Consider the following 15569-nt stretch of genomic DNA (forward strand, 5'->3'; position numbering starts at 1 on the left):
CCAGTCCCAAGCCCCTGGGATCACGACCTGAACAGAAGGCAGCCACTTAACCAACTGAGCCACCCAAGCACCTCACGGTCTTCCCTTTACAGATTAGCCTTTTCCCTAGTTTGGTTCGCTGTTACCTGAGTGGTTTTGGTGTTTGCTCAAATAAGCTCTTCGAAATTTTCATGTAGCTCACTTAATCTTTTAACAGAACTAACAGGGGTGCCTGGGTGGCTCAGTTGCTAAGCTTCTGCCTTTGGCTTAGGTCATGATCCAAGGGTTCTGGGACGGAGCCCTGCATTGGGCTCTCTGCTCTGTGGAAGGCTGCTTCTCCCTCTCCCACTGCCCCTGCTTGTTTTTTTGTTTTGTTTTGTTTTGTTTTTTTAAGATTTTATTTATTTGACAGAGAGAGATCACAAGTACGCAGACAGGCAGGCAGAGAGAGAGAGGAAGGGAAGCAGGCTCCCTGCTGAGCAGAGAGCCCAATGCGGGGCTTGATCCCAGGACCCTGGAATCATGACCTGAGCCGAAGCCAGAGGCTTTAACCCACTGAACCACCCAGGTGCCCCACACTGCCCCCACTTGTGTTCCCTCTCCTGCTGTCTCTCTCTCTCTGTGTCAAATAAATAAATAAAATCTTAACAAAACCCAGAACAAATAAAAATAAAACCCAAAGGACTCATCCTTGCTCAGTGGTGCTCTTATTAACGAGGTCTTCCTTTCTGCCCAGTGGATCTCTTTTCTCACAAAATCACCTCTCCTTGTTTCTATCTCACCTGCCACATTTTAACATTGAATGTAAACTTGAACTTTTGTTTTCATGTTCCCTGTGTTTTCCTTGAGCATAATACAACGCATCTGAAGGCAGGACTGCTTGTCTTGTGCCTGCATTTCTCCCATGCATCGAACAAATTTCCTAAAAAACCAGTATGTGCTCAGTGGACGTTTGTGGGAACAGTGAATACACATGACATACCCATTTCTCTTCATTTTAATTCTTATGGGTACCCTAAATGTCCTTTTCTCTCTCCAAGGTAGTCTTAAAATTAGTAAAGGAAACCGCATTTAAAATGAAGGAGTCGGGGCATCTGGGTGGCTCAGTGGGTTGGGCCGCTGCCTTCGGCTTGGGTCATGATCTCAGGGTCCTGGGATCGAGGCCTGCGTCGAGCTTCTGCTCAGCGGGGAGCTTGCTTTCCTCTCTCTCTCTCTGCCTGCCTTTCCATCTACTTGTGATCTCTCTCTGTCAAATAAATAAATAAAATCTTAAAAAATAAAATAAAATGAAGGTGTCCTGGTGGGGGATGGGGCAACTTGGTGATGGACACTGAGTGCACGTGATATAATGAGCACTGGTTATTATAAAAAATTGATAAATCACTGAACTCTGACTCTGAAACTAACAATGTATTACATGTCAATGAATTGAATTTAGTTTAAAAAATTAAAATAAATAAAAATAAAAATAAATAAAGTAAAATGAAACTTTCACAGAGGCAGGAATGGTTAGTTAGCAGGAAAAAGGAAAATTATTTTTATCCTGACAAGGGAGGAAACTTTCACAGTAGTAATTTAATCTCCTGCTTTTAACAAAAAGAAGAATGAATGCCCCTTGCCCCAGCAACTACACCCTAACCAGGGCAGAGAGCCAATGGAAAACTGTCGCAACTGGAAACTCTTGGTCTTCAATGAAACTATTTTCTTTAAGAATTTTATTTATTTCACAGACAGAGATCACAAGTAGGCAGAGAGAAAGGCAGGGCGGCAGGGGGAAGCAGTCTCCCTGGCGAGCAGAGAGCCTGATGCCGGGGCTCAATCCCAGTACCCTGGGATCATGACCTGAGCCGAAGTCAGAGGCTTTAACCCACTGAGCCACCCAGGTACTCCTTCAATGAACTTTTATTGAAAGCAAACCTCCCCAGTCTCCTAAAACCTAATAAAAGCAGACTTACCTTCTGTTTCTTCAGACTTTCCTGTGATTTGCCCTACTGTGCCTATCCCCAGTTAAAATTCCTGTTAATTCCTGAATAAAATCCTGTTTACTAGTAAAATAAGTGGCTATTTATTTTTAAGGATGACAGCATTGCTCAATGTTTTCAGGAATGAAAAAGTTACATTGTGGAGACAGAAGCCCTCACAATGAGTAAGTATATTGGTCTAGCAGAATCACATGCTCAATTTTATTCCGTCTTTTCTCAGACTTCTTGGAGCCTTCTCTAAAAGTTCTCTGAGGGGCGCCTGGGTGGCTCAGTGGGTTAAGCCGCTGCCTTCAGCTCAGGTCACGATCTCAGGGTCCTGGGATCGGGTCCCGCATCGGGCTTTCTGCTCAGCAGGGAGCCTGCTTCCTCCTCTCTCTGCCTGCCTCTCTGCCTACTTGTGATCTCTCTCTGTCAAATAAATAAATAAAATCTTAAAAAAAAAATAAAATAAAAGTTCTTTGAGATCATAGCATTTTTTAAGACTTTAATGATGGGTAGGGAGATGAAATGTGGGTTTCCCCGTAGCTATTTCTACCACTGTCTTTAAACAACTTGATAAAGGTTAGAAACTGCTTTCCAAAATGTGCATTTCACAACTGTTTTCTGAGATAACTTCAATTGTTAAGCGACACTGCTACAGTGCCTGAAGAAAGAAGAGTCACTTCCCCGCAAGAAGGTGAGATCATTGGGTTCAGACAACCCTTCATTTCAGGCTCAGATTCTCCCCTTGCACACTGGCTCCAACTGAAAATGGCAACATGTGTTTGGTACCAAAAACAGCATTGGTCAAGTTGCACTATGATTGGGATGATATCAGACTCCTAAAAGGAACTGGGTATATCTGAGACTCTGGACGAAGAAATATACGGGTAAAAGTGTTCCTTCATAGATGGGACGCAATCGCGATACAGGTAAGAGAGGCTAAGTGTGGAACCAGAGGCTGACCACGTCACTGACCACATCATTCGGGGCAGCCTACCATCCATTGTCCTTCTTCCCTGTCATGCACCTGTATGGGACGTAGAAAGGAAACCACGGGCGCCAAATGGAGTCACTTCTGCTAGGCCGTGTCACCAAACTAGCGCATAATGCCGAAGTTCACTGCACTTTGGACTTCCCCAGAAATTCCGTTTCCACTGCTCAGTCAGGAATACACCGGTCAGCACCAAAAAGGTAATCTACATGGATGGGCCCTCCATCCCCCAAAGATAGAGGATGGCTTCTCCTAATGAGTCTTTTGTCCCCACAGTAAGGTGACCTCATCTGACATTAACCTTTTTTCTATTTATGATGTTCCTGTCCTACCTTTAAAAACCTTTCCTTTCTGTAGCGCTTAGGAGCTGCCCTCTGCGTGCTGGACGGGGTGCTCCCCAACCCACAAACCCAGGAAGGAATAGCGCCGAAAGCCCCCTCAGAATGCACCGTGTTGAAGTTTTATGATTTAACAGGAAGGTTTCTAAGTTCCTAACGAACTATGAACTGACTAACGCGCTGAAGGATGCAAGCATGAAAGAGCAACAACAACTTTCCAGGTAGACAGACTCATTTATTTCAGAGGCGCCTCAAGGGATGATTTGTCATTTACCTCAGCCACGGAATTCGGGAGTATCTAACGTAACGGTTTTCTCCTTTGGAAGAAGATTGGCCTTCCTGGAGTCTTCTCCGCCTTAAACCAGAACCAAATGCGGTCCGGTGCCTCTGAGGAGGGGCAGAACTTTCCGGAATCCCTCAAGGTGAGACCTGACCGAAGCGCCGAACTCCAGGGTAGAAGACCCCTTTTCTGAGACCGCCCAAGTTCTGGGAGCCACAACACCCGGAAGACCATCGGCCCTGACGACAGAGCAAGGGGCCAATGAGAGAACAGGACGAGGCATTTCTAGGCGTGCGCATCCGCTAGTGCGGGACTTCCTGCCAATTGCGGCGTTCGGCATCTCTTTCCCGATTGTTTACTTGGGAGGGTTCGGAAAGGAGCTTTGTGAAGGGTGATTAGTGGAGAAGACGTGAGGGGAGGCTCTTCCCTCCAAGACAGACTGGGGGCCCGAGGCTCTGTGACCTCTCTCGAGTTGCCGCGTACCGGGGCCTAGACAAACACTGATGGCCCGGGTGTCCGCTCCCCTCCCTCAGCTCCCGACTCCGCTTCGCCCACGGAGTCCGATGGCGGCAGCCCCGCCCAGGGACTCGGCTGAGGTAAACGCTCGTCCCCCGGGCCCTCCCCGCCGCCCCCCACCCAGACCGAAGTCTCGAGCGTGGAGCGCCTGCTCGCGGCCCTGCGGCCCAGGCCCGGGTGTCCCGGACAAGGAGGCGCCGGTGGGCGGGGCCCGTGTGGGAGCGCCGGCGCGCTGAGTGCGGGCGCGGGCTCGGGGCTGACTGGCCGCCGGGCCGCCGGGGCGGGAGCTGCAGGGGGCCCACGCCACCAACTGGGGACGGCGCGGCTGCATTGGTTCTGTCAGGAGCAGGCGGGTGAGACCGGCGCCGTCTCTGACTGCTGAGGCCGTGTCTGCTGGCGGTGAGGGGAGGTGGTCTACTCCGGGTGTCAGGGGCTTTCTCGGGCAGCGCAGAAGCGCCACCGCCGGGGGTGAGCACGCAGGCAGGACGCGCAGCAGGAGGGACTAGCGGTTGTCGCTGGTAGTGGCCCGACCGCCACCGTGTCCGCCCTGGATGTTGGAGAACCGGCTGCTGTTGGTCTGTTTTCGGAGAAGGGCTGAGGCGAATTGTGGGTGTCGCAGGGGAGAGGAGAACGGGGGGAGTGAGGGGAACCCCGGGGCTTTTGGTCGGTGACGCTTGAAGAATCCGAGTCAAAGCAGTAGCCAGTGTGGAGAAGAGAAAGGTCGTCGCCCCCCCCCCCTTAAGGAAAGGAGCTAAAACTGTTATGTACTCCCGAGTCCACTGGGCTAAACTGGAAGGTCGAAGTATAGTGGCTTCTCATTGGCTGAGCTTTTTGGGCGAGGCGATCATGAAAAGGCTGTCTTTTGGGGGGGTAGTGAAGTAGTATCCCCAAATAAGTTCAAGTCCATCTCTTTCTGTTGGACCCGCAGGTGATACCACCCACTACCGTAGTGTCTGAGAGCTGCCCCCAGTGCAACCTCCCGACCCCAATTTAGGAAGGTTTCCCCTCATTAATTTTGACAGTTCTAGCAGCTGAAGGGAGGGAAAGTCCCATCAACCTGATGGAAGTTAACAGTAGGTTGCTTATCTTTGGGAGTGTCCGAACGGGTTTCCATAGTATTAGGCGACTTAGATATTTCAGAAAATGGTAAGTGATGGCATCCAGTGGGCAGCTGGACAGGAAATTTTGGGAAACTGGGGGAAAGATTCATGATGGAGAGTTTGAAAAGTGATGGCTGCTGTGTGGACCAGGGTGGAGACTGGGATCACATTTGGGAAGGGAATGCAGAGTGTCATGGCAATGCTCCTAGTGGGTCAGAGGGACCTAGTAACGTGTGCTGAAGAGAGGTTTTCCTGCTCAACTCGTGGTCGGGGTTGCTGGGCGTTGTGAACACAGGTGAAGGAGAGAGGCAGTGATCTGGCAGATACATGGACAAGCCTTCCGTGGGATGCTGGGACAAGTGATAGCTGAGGACATGGGGCTGGGGTTTGTTTGTTTGTTTGTTGTTTAAGTAGGCTCCATTCCCAGTGTGGAGCCCAACAGGAGTCTTGAACTCAGGACTATGAGATGGAGACCTGTGTGGAGATGAAGAGTTAGATGCTGAAGCCATTTAGCCACCCAGGCGGCCCCTCCTGCGAGTATTTGAGAGGCTGGAGCTGCTCTCTCTTCAGTGTTCTAGGACTTCACCAGAATTTTGGGGTCAGCTTTTATGGCATCCGGAGTGTTTCGGAGTCTTCCTGCCAGAAACGGTCTGGGGCAAATGTCATTTTTGCTTTTCTGTGCCTGGCAGAGAGGTCCTTAGGGCTGGGGTTTTCAGAAAGGTCCAGTAGTGGATGGTTGGTTCCCAACTGTGGAGGGCCAGCATGGGTAGTAGGGGAGTAGAAGATGACATGGGAACATTCTAGGTTGACAGTGGTTGTGAGTGTGATACTGGAGGGAAGATTAGAGGCAGGTGAGGATGCTTCTCAGCAGCATTTGAGGCTTTCCCTCAGTTGGGATCCATGGTCATATTGGGGTGGTAGTGGAACCTCTTTGTGTTTGTCACACATCCTTTGGTTGTCAAGTGATAAGGACAACTGTGAATCAAGGGAGAATCCTTTGGAAGATGTGAGCTTTTTCATCTGTGAGGTCTGAAGACATGAGAGAGGTACAGTCTACAGAATCATGTAGACCTGGAGAGGAAGTATGAGCTAAGGGCCTCAGGGTCCTGGTATTGAAGACTTCCCGGCAGAGCAGGGACTATAATTGGCGGTCTTAAGGGCTTGCCCTGGGAGACTCCATGGGAATATTGTAGCAGGGGGATGGGACTTGCAGGCCACATTGCTTCCATGTGTCCCCTGCGTGTTATCGCTGAGCACTGAACAGTGATTGGTGGGAAGGTGAGAGGAGAGCAGCGTTAGAGGCACCAGGACCTGGTGTTTATCTGAGGAGGGGAGCTGGGCTGGCAGGAGAGACTGGGGTGGTGGGTGTGTGGGTTGCAACGCTGGTGGGTTCTCAGAGAATGCTCAAGGTTCCATGTTTTCCTTTCATGGTAGTGTGGTGTGACCTTTGAGGACGTGGCCGTGTACTTCTCCTGGAAGGAGTGGAGACTTCTTGATGAGGCTCAGAGACGGCTGTACCACCATGTGATGCTGGAGAACTTTGCACTTGTATCGTCACTGGGTAAGGCCCTAAGCATCCCCTTGACCTGCCCTGGACTCTGTATCCTGCGGACTCCCCTTTTCCATTCTCCAGGGGAGAGTTTGTGCTTCTCTGGTGTGGACTGTGTTCACTGCGTGCTTCCCCGGCTTTCTGGGCAGTTGCTTTTGTTGCTGGCCCTGAGTTATTGGTGTGCCCTTCTGTCTGCCCGCAGCCCCAGTACCCGCTGTGCTGAGCCCTGATCGGCTAAGATCGCAGGTCAGTGGTCCTGCATTGAGGCTGATGGAATGCACCTTGCTTGCCCTCTCCCTGGCTTGGTCTCTGTGTTCAGATCGGTGCCATTTCTGTGGCCTGGGTTTTGAACCCTTCCTTGGGGTGACATTTCCTCTTGCCTGCCTGTGCCTGGAGGCATGGGCATGTTTACTGCTTATGTGTACCATGGGTTACTTCTCAAGACTGCCCTGTATGGTTCTTTTTGTGGTGTTCTATCGCTTTTTTACCTGCTACCCTCCATTCATCCTTGTGAGATATGACTGACAAATAAAATTGTATTATTGAGGGGCGCCTGGGTGGCTCAGCGGGTTAAGCCGCTGCCTTCGGCTCAGGTCATGAACTCGGAGTCCTGGGATTGAGCCCCGCATCGGGCTCTCTGCTCAGCAGGGAGCCTGCTTCCTCCTCTCTCTCTGCCTGCCTCTCTGCCTGCTTGTGATCTCTCTCAATAAATCTCTCTCAAATAAATAAATAAAATCTTTAAAAAATTGTATTATTGAAATTATATTACATAATGGTTTGATATACATTATGAATTTTTAATTATTTATTTATTTATTAGAGAGAGAGTGTGTGTTATGTGTGTGAGAGAGAGAGAGAATAGAGGGAGAGCCAGGGGGAGGGGCAGACAGACAGAGAGAAACTCGTGGTGACTATGCTGAGCAGGGATCCTGAGGCAGGCCTTGATCTCTAGACCCAGACATCGAGGTGCCCTTACATTATGAAATTACTAACAAAATGAACCTGATCAGTCCAGGATCGCTTGACCCAATTACATTTTCTGTTGTTGTTGGTTCTGAAGCTTACTATCTACCCGAATAGCAAATTTCAAGTGTTCCATAGAATATTGGCAACTGTAGTCAATGTGCTGTATGATAGAGCCTCAGAAGTTATCTTGTGAATGTTAGTTGTATCCTTACCAACATCTCCCCATTTCCCTCAGTCCTTAGCTTGTGGCATTCTCCTTTCTGTTTCTTTGAGTTTGACTTTTTTCTTTTCTTAATAAATATCCACATAGGGGCACCCTGGGTGGCTCAGTGGGCTAAAGCCTCTGTCTTCAGCTCAGGTCATGAATCCGGGGTCCTGGGGTTGAGCCCGGCATCGGGCTCTCTGCGAGGCGGGAAGCCTGCGTCCTCCTCTCTCTCTCTCTGCCTACTCTGCCTACTTGTGATCTCTGTCTGTCAAATAAATAAATAAATAATCTTAAAAAAAAAAAATCCACATAAGTGGGTTTGTATCCTGTATCCACATACAGGGTTTGTGTTTTGCTGTGTGGCTTATTTGACTTAGTGTGGTTTTTTTTTTCGGATTCATCTGTTTGTGGCAAGTGGCAGGGTTGCCTGCAGTTTTATGGCTGACTGTTCCTGCACATGCGTGTACTAAATGTTTTTTTGTCACGTTATTCATTTCTCTATCTAGAAACAATTTATTTTTTTATTCTTTTTTTTTTTTTTTAAGATATACTCCATGCCGGCTATGGGGCTTGAACTCACCACCTGAGATCAAGAGTTGTGTACTCTATGGACTGAGCTGGGCGGTTGCCCCCGATTTGTCAGTATAAACACTGACACACAGTAATGTTTCCATACGTTGGCTTTGTGAATAGTACTGCAGTGGATGTTCCTGTTCGGGTAGGTTGTGGAGATACGAATTCTGTGTCCTTGGAATACATACCGAGAAATGGCAGTGGTTGACTGTGTGGTAGTTGTATTTTCAATTTTTGTTGGGTGTCCCTTATATTTTCCATACAGACTTCCCTGTATACATTCCCAGCAGCGGTATTCCAGTGTTCCTTTTTCTGCACATCCTGACCAGGGTGTTTCCTCTTGTCTTTTTTGGTAATAGCCATTGTAAGAGGTAGGAGGTGATATCTTGTGGTTTTGGTTTTTGTTTCCCTGATGATTGGTGATTGTGAGCACATGTTAGTCACTTGTACATCCTTTTTCACTCTCTGGTGTGTTTCATTGGCTCTGGTGCACCTGAAAAGTTGCACTTTTCAATTTGGTGTAGTGGTGTTTGTGAGTGCTTGCTTTCGTTGTGTGTGCTTCAGATGTCCCACTCAAAAAAGCATTGTCAGGAATAAGGTTACAGAGGCTTTTCCCTATGTTTTTTTCCTAGGAATTTTAGGGTTTGAGATCCTATGTGTAGGTCCTTAATCAATTTGAAGTTCATTTCCTTGAGTGCTGCAAGCAGGAGACCCAGGATCCTTGTGTTTTCATTTGAACAGTCAGATACCACAGCAGTATGAAAGAGGTTATTCTCCCCAGGGTTGATTCTTGGCCTCATTGTCAAAGATTAGTCGTCTGGGGCGCCTGGGTGGCTCAGTTGGTTAAAGCCTCTGCCTTTGGCTCAGGTCATGATCCCAGGGTCCTGGGATTGAGCCCAGCATCGGGCTCTCTGCTCAGCAGGGAGCCTGCTTCCTCATATCTCTCTGCCTGCTTCTCTGCCTACTTGTGATTTCTGTCTGTCAAATAAATAAATAAAATCTTAAAAAAAAAAAAAAAAGATCAGTCGTCTGTAGAGGTGTTGCTTTACTTATGGGCTCTTCATTCCGTTCCACTGGTCTGTTTGGATGCCCGTGCCCTAGTGTTGTGAAAACAATGACTTTGTAGTATAGTTTGAAACCACAAGTGTGCTGCCTTCAGCTTGATCCTCTTTCTCAAATTGCTTTGACTTCAGACATGGGTTAACTCACTGGCCAGTGTTCCAGTGTCCCCTGTGGAGCAGGAAGCTGGAGGCTGTGTGATCAGGGACCGCAGTCACACCCACCCTGCGCCGGATGGAGCCAGCCCAGGCCTAATTTCTCACACGTCGCACATGTCTGTGTTAACACAGTCTCCAGCCGTCTTTCTGTGTGCTTGTGCCCCCTTTGATGGTCTGCTGTGTTCTAGTCAGTGTTAATGGGCTCTTGGGCACTCAGGCTAAGGCCACTCATAGACAGCTGTCGAACTGATTTTTTGTTGAGGTGAGGGATGATTTCTGCTTTCCCGCCTTCCTGCTGCCATCAGTCGCATAGGATGTTTTTCTTTGTTGTGTCCTGGGTAGCTCTAAGACAGTGCTGGCGGTCCCCTTGGCCCGTTTTCCTACAGTATTAGTGTGCTTCTGGTACCCTTTGGTTGCTCAGGAAGGCTTCCAGGGAAGAGTCCGTTGTGTGTCACAGCATGGACGTGCTCCAGGCATGAGCAGGTGGGCTCATAGGGAACCTGGTTCTGGTGGATGGCAGCTGGGAGAAGTGTGATACCAGCACCGTGTTCAGATCATACTGAGTTTCTTCAATTTCTTCAACCTGACTGCGGTGTCTACGCAGATGGCCACACCCCATTTCTGTCTTTCCTTCCTTACTATTGACAGTTTGTGGACTTCGGAATTCTACCCTTTGGTACTTCCATGGTGTCCAGTATAGGGTTAATTAATGCTTCTCGGGCCTCCACATGGCACCCGTATCTCTCACTGCTATTTCCATGTGGTTCAGCATTCACCCCTGAAAGTTTTACCATGACATATTCACATGCCCTCAACTGTCCTTGACCACAAGTAAATTTCTTGGGGTGGGATATTCCTGTAGTTTCTACTCAGCCAAATCTCAGCAGCAGAAATGGACCTACACAAACCTTTGGGCAAAGAATAAGCTGTAGGCTCTGGCTGTCTTCTTTGTGTCATACCCTAGTTTTCTGTCCTTCTAGTGTGCTCTCCCCAGTACTCTGACTGGTTGTGCCCAGTCGTGCACAGCGACCTGTCTTTCAAATGAATTCTGTCTCCTTTGTCTGGAAAAGCATGCTGTACATCCTGCTTAGGTGAGTCGGGTGCGTGTGTGATGGGCTCACCCCGCGCTACAGCCAGCACGTGTTTCACCAACGTTTCTCTGCTTCCAGGTTGCTGCTGTGGAGCAGAGGATGAGGAGGCCCCCTTTGCACAGAGCGCTTCTGTAGGCGTTTCACGGACCTGGACGCCCAGGGCTGCTCTGTCTTCCCGGAAGACCCACCCCTGTGAGATGTGTGGTCCCGTCTTGAGAGACATTTTCCACTTGGCTGAGCTCCAGGGCAAAGAAAACAGCCAGAAACGGTTGGGGTGTGGGGCCTGCGGGAAACGATTTTCTTTCAGTGTGAAGTTGGAGCAGCAGCAGCAGCAGCAGCAGGAGGAGCCCTTGGGAGCAAAACCATTCAGAAGCCGTGTGGACAGGGCCTCTGCTGTCAAGAGCTCGGGATCCGGTAGTTCGGGAAAGCCCTTTACTTGTGGAGAGGTTGAGAAGGACTTGCTCTCTGGCTCGGGGTATCTGGGCCAAGAGGTCACTCATACTGTGGAGAAGCCACACAGAATCTCCCAGTGCAGGGCCACATTACAATGCGGAAGCAGTCGTGGCGCTTGGGGCGGATGCGAGAACGCCTTTGGTCCCAAACACACGGATACTCGGGAGCAGGGTGTCCACTTTGGTAGACAGTCCTTTGTGTGCAGTGAATGTGGGAAAATTTTCAGGTACAAATCCTTATTTGCCATACACCAGAGATACCATACTAGAGCACGACATCATGAGTTTGGTCCATGTGGAAAATCCCTTGGGCAACAACCAACCCTGAATGAACATGGGAATACTCAGGGTGGGTCCAGGCAGAACATGTGCAGCAAATGTGGGAAATCCTTCAGTGGCAAATCTGTCCCCCTTCATATCCAGAGATGGCACAGTGGAGGAAAGAGTTATGTTTGTAGCGAGTGTGCAGAATCCCTTAGTGGGAGCTCATTGTTGATTAGTCATAGGGTTCAGTCTGGAGAACGTTTATATAAGTGTCGTTGCTGTACAAAATCTTTTCCGTCTATGTCTGCCCTGTCATATCATCAGAGATCTCACACAGGGGAAAGACAGTATGAGTGCAGTGATTGTGGGAAATGTTTTACCAGTAGTTCGGTCCTCCATTACCACCAGAGACTTCACATTGGAGAAAGGCCTTATGAGTGCGGTGGCCAGTCCTTTCTCCAAAGAAATAGCCTCAGTGTACACATAAAGGTTCATTCAGGTGAAAGGCCTTTCAAATGTAATGAATGTGGGAAATCTTTGAAGTGTAAGTCAGCATTCATTAAACACCAGAGAATTCACACAGGAGAAAGGCCTTATGAGTGCAGTGAATGTGGCAAGTCCTTTCTACGAAGAAATACTCTGAATGTACACATAAAGGTTCATTCAGGGGAAAGACCTTATAATTGTAATGAATGTGGGAAATCATTTAAGTTTAAGTCAACATTCATTAAACACCAGAGAATTCACACAGGAGAAAGGCCTTACGCTTGCAGTGAATGTGGGAAATCTTTTATCTCTAGGACTGACCTACGGTATCATCAGAGAATTCACACAGGAGAGAGACCTTATCAGTGCACAGAATGTGGCAAGTCCTTTGTCCGAAGAAATATCCTCAAAGTACACAGAAAGGTTCACTCAGGTGAAAGGCCTTATAAGTGTAATGAATGTGGGAAATCTTTGAAGTGTAAGGCATCATTGATTAAACACCAGAGAATTCACACAGGAGAGAGGCCTTATGAGTGCAGTGAATGTGGGAAATCTTTCATCACTAGTTCTGTGCTTCATTCTCACCAGAGAGTTCACACTGGAGAAAGGCCTTATGAATGCAGTGACTGTGGGAAAACTTTTACCACTAGTTCTGTCCTCCGTGATCACCAGAGACTTCATACTGGAGAAAGGCCTTATGAGTGCAGTGAATGTGGGAAGACTTTTACCACAAGTTCTGCCCTCCATTATCACCACAGAGTCCACACTGGAGAAAGACCTTATAAGTGCACTGAATGTGGCAAGACCTTTGTCCGAAGAAATAGCCTGAGCGTGCACCTAAAAGTGCACTCAGGTGAAAAGCCTTATAAGTGTAATGAATGTGGGAAGTCATTGAAGTGTAAGTCAACATTCACTCAACACCAGAGAATTCACACAGGAGAAAGGCCTTATGAGTGCAGTGAATGTGGGAAATCTTTTTCAGCTACTTCTGTCCTTCGTTCTCACCAGAGAATACACACAGGAGAAAGGCCTTATGAGTGCAGTGAATGTGGAAAATCTTTTACCTCTAGTTCTGCCCTCCGTTCTCACCAAAGAGTGCACACTGGAGAAAAGCCTTATGAGTGCCATGAGTGTGGCAAGTTCTTTCTCCACAGAAATAGCCTCAATGTACACATCAAGGTTCACTCAGGTGAAAGACCCTATAAATGTAATGAATGTGGGAAATCTTTGAACTATAAGTCAACGTTCATTCAACACCAGAGAATTCACACAGGAGAAAAACCTTACCTGTGCAGTGAATGTGGGAAATCTTTTAGTCATAGCTGTGCCCTCCGGTATCATCGTCAGAGTCACCTTGGAATAAGTCCCTATGATTGTAGTGAATGTGGGAAATCTTTTACCTGTAGTTCTGTCCTCCGTGATCACCAGAGACTTCACACTGGAGAAAGGCCTTATGATTGCAGTCAGTGTGGGAAATCTTTCACTGCTCGTTCTGTCCTCCGTTCTCACCAGAGAGTTCACTCTCGGGAAAGGCCTTATGAGTGCAGTAAATGTGGCAAGTCCTTTGTCAGAAGAAATAGCCTCAATGTACACATAAGGGTTCACTCAGGTGAAAAGCCTTATAAGTGTAGTGAATGTGGGAAATCTTGGAAGTGTAAGTCGACATTCATAAAACACCAGAGAATTCATATAGGAGAAAAGTCTTTTGCTTGCAGCGAATGTGGGAAATCTTTTATGAGTCATGGTGCTCTTAGTCATCATCACAGAGTTCACACTAGCAACAGGCCTTAGGGATGCTGTTGTGGGGAATCTTTTTGCTAAATCTTTAGCCTCCTTCAACCTGAGGAAATACACAGGAAATAGAGTCCTTATGGGCAATATTATGAACTGAATGTTTATGTTCACAAAAACTGGTATGTTCAACCCCTATCCTCTAATGCAGTAGGTTTAGCATGTGATTTCTTGGGAGATAATTTAAAGATAACGTTTCATGAAAATCTGAATTAGCCCTGGAGCAAGTCTTCATGAGTAGGTGAATGACACAATTCCTTTAGCTGGTTATCTGTATTCATTCCACACTGGAGAGTTCACACTGCAGAAAGAGTTAAAAATAGCATAAAATGTAACATTTCCCTCTTTAGAATATTTACTCTGGAGAAGAACCTTTTTTTTTTTTTTTTAAAGATTTTATTTATTCATTTGACAGACAGAAATCACAAGTAGGCAGGCAGAGAGAGAGAGGAGGAAGCAGGCTCCCCGCCGAGCAGAGAGCCCGATGCCGGGCTCGATGCGGGGCTCGATCCCAGAACCCTGGGATCATGACCCGAGCTGAAGGCAGAGGCTTTAACCCGCTGAGCCACCCAGGCGCCCCTGGAGAAGAACCTTTTTGAGGAAGCCACCTTCCTGAATTGAACTTTGTTCAGCTGAATCTCTACAGTTGAATGACTTTGCATAAGTACAGCCTTTTGGCAAAAAATTCAGAAGGTGTATATTGTGTTCTGATGTGTCTGAAGTTAATGCTAGAAGTCACTGCCAGATTGCATGGCAGAAGTCCTTTCATTTCTGCCACCTGGATGGTCCCAGTAATGTAGATCAGTCACTACCCAACATGCTTAACAGTGCTGCTGTCCTTTGTCATTTGCTGATGGAAATTACAGGTAATTGGGTCTCTTCATTTCCTTCTGATTTTGGTCATGCATGTAACCCAGTGTTGACCATCAGCACCTGATCTATGTTTTGGGCAGTTAGTTGCACAGGAAGACTAAATCTCATAGGGACTTGTTGGTCTTATAATGCTTCTGATAAATCTTTGCAGCTTCCAAGCTGCAATTTCAATTGCATTTCCAATCAATTTCCAATCTGCATTTCCAGAGGAAATGTTTATGCATTAATATGTCCTTTTTATTTAATTACCTGTAATCTTCGGTGTTGTGTTCACTCTAAGGAGTGGTTTGAAATCAGAATTGGGCTCCCCACATGTAGGAGTGAACAGATTTCATTGCATTCCATGTTAATTGTGTCCCAGAATGGATATTACCTACCTGCATACATTACTATTCTCCAGCCTGGGCCTTAATTTGCATTAACTCTAAAACCTATCTGATGGGCTGAATGTGCACTCACAATTCACATTTTGAAGTTATAACCCCCCCAACCTCTCAACGTGACGATAGTTAGACATAGCATCTTCAAAAACATCATGAAGTTGAAGTGGGTTATTAGGATGGACTCATGCGGTATGGCTGGTGTCATAAGAAGAGGAGATGAGGGGCGCCTGGGTGGCTCAGTGGGTTAAAGCCTCTACTTTCGGCTCAGGTCATGATCCCAGGGTCCTGGGATCGAGCCCCGCATCGGGCTCTCTGCTCAGCGGGGAGCCTGCTTCCTTCCCTCTCTCTGCCTGCCTCTCTGCCTCCTTGTGATCTCTGTCAAGTAAATAAATAAAAAAATCTTTAAAAAAAAAAAGAGGAGATGAGGGTACAAGCACAGCTGGGTGATTGTGAAGATGGGATCCCCATCTGCAAGCCAAGGAGAAAGGCCTCAGAAGAAACTAACCCGGCTGACACCTTATGTTCAATTTCGAGACTCCAGATTGGGGTGA

The 15569-nt window shown here is 47.6% G+C and overlaps 1 protein-coding gene across 6 annotated transcripts in view; it reads left to right on the forward strand.

The window, feature by feature from the left end:
• The window catches only part of LOC122912079 (zinc finger protein 585A-like), a 34380-nt gene extending 20177 nt beyond the window's left edge, over positions 1 to 14203 (forward strand). Inside the window, exons 1-5 of one of the 6 annotated variants that reach the window (XM_044257398.1) lie at positions 2436 to 2872; positions 2986 to 3134; positions 3292 to 4148; positions 6603 to 6729; positions 10848 to 14203. In XM_044257398.1, coding sequence (XP_044113333.1) covers positions 4056 to 4148; positions 6603 to 6729; positions 10848 to 13762 — 3135 coding nt within the window. In that variant the 5' untranslated portion in view covers positions 2436 to 2872; positions 2986 to 3134; positions 3292 to 4055 and the 3' untranslated portion in view covers positions 13763 to 14203. Of the gene's footprint in view, positions 1 to 2082; positions 2126 to 2435; positions 3135 to 3291; positions 4149 to 5997; positions 6215 to 6602; positions 6730 to 8433; positions 8607 to 10847 lie in introns of those variants that run through there. The other 5 variants (XM_044257397.1, XM_044257401.1, XM_044257400.1 and 2 more) reach the window with 5 other exon arrangements.
• Positions 14204 to 15569: the final 1366 nt, after the last annotated feature.

This window comes from Neovison vison, chromosome 7, assembly GCF_020171115.1.
Source record: "Neovison vison isolate M4711 chromosome 7, ASM_NN_V1, whole genome shotgun sequence".
Classification (NCBI taxonomy): domain Eukaryota; kingdom Metazoa; phylum Chordata; class Mammalia; order Carnivora; family Mustelidae; genus Neogale; species Neogale vison.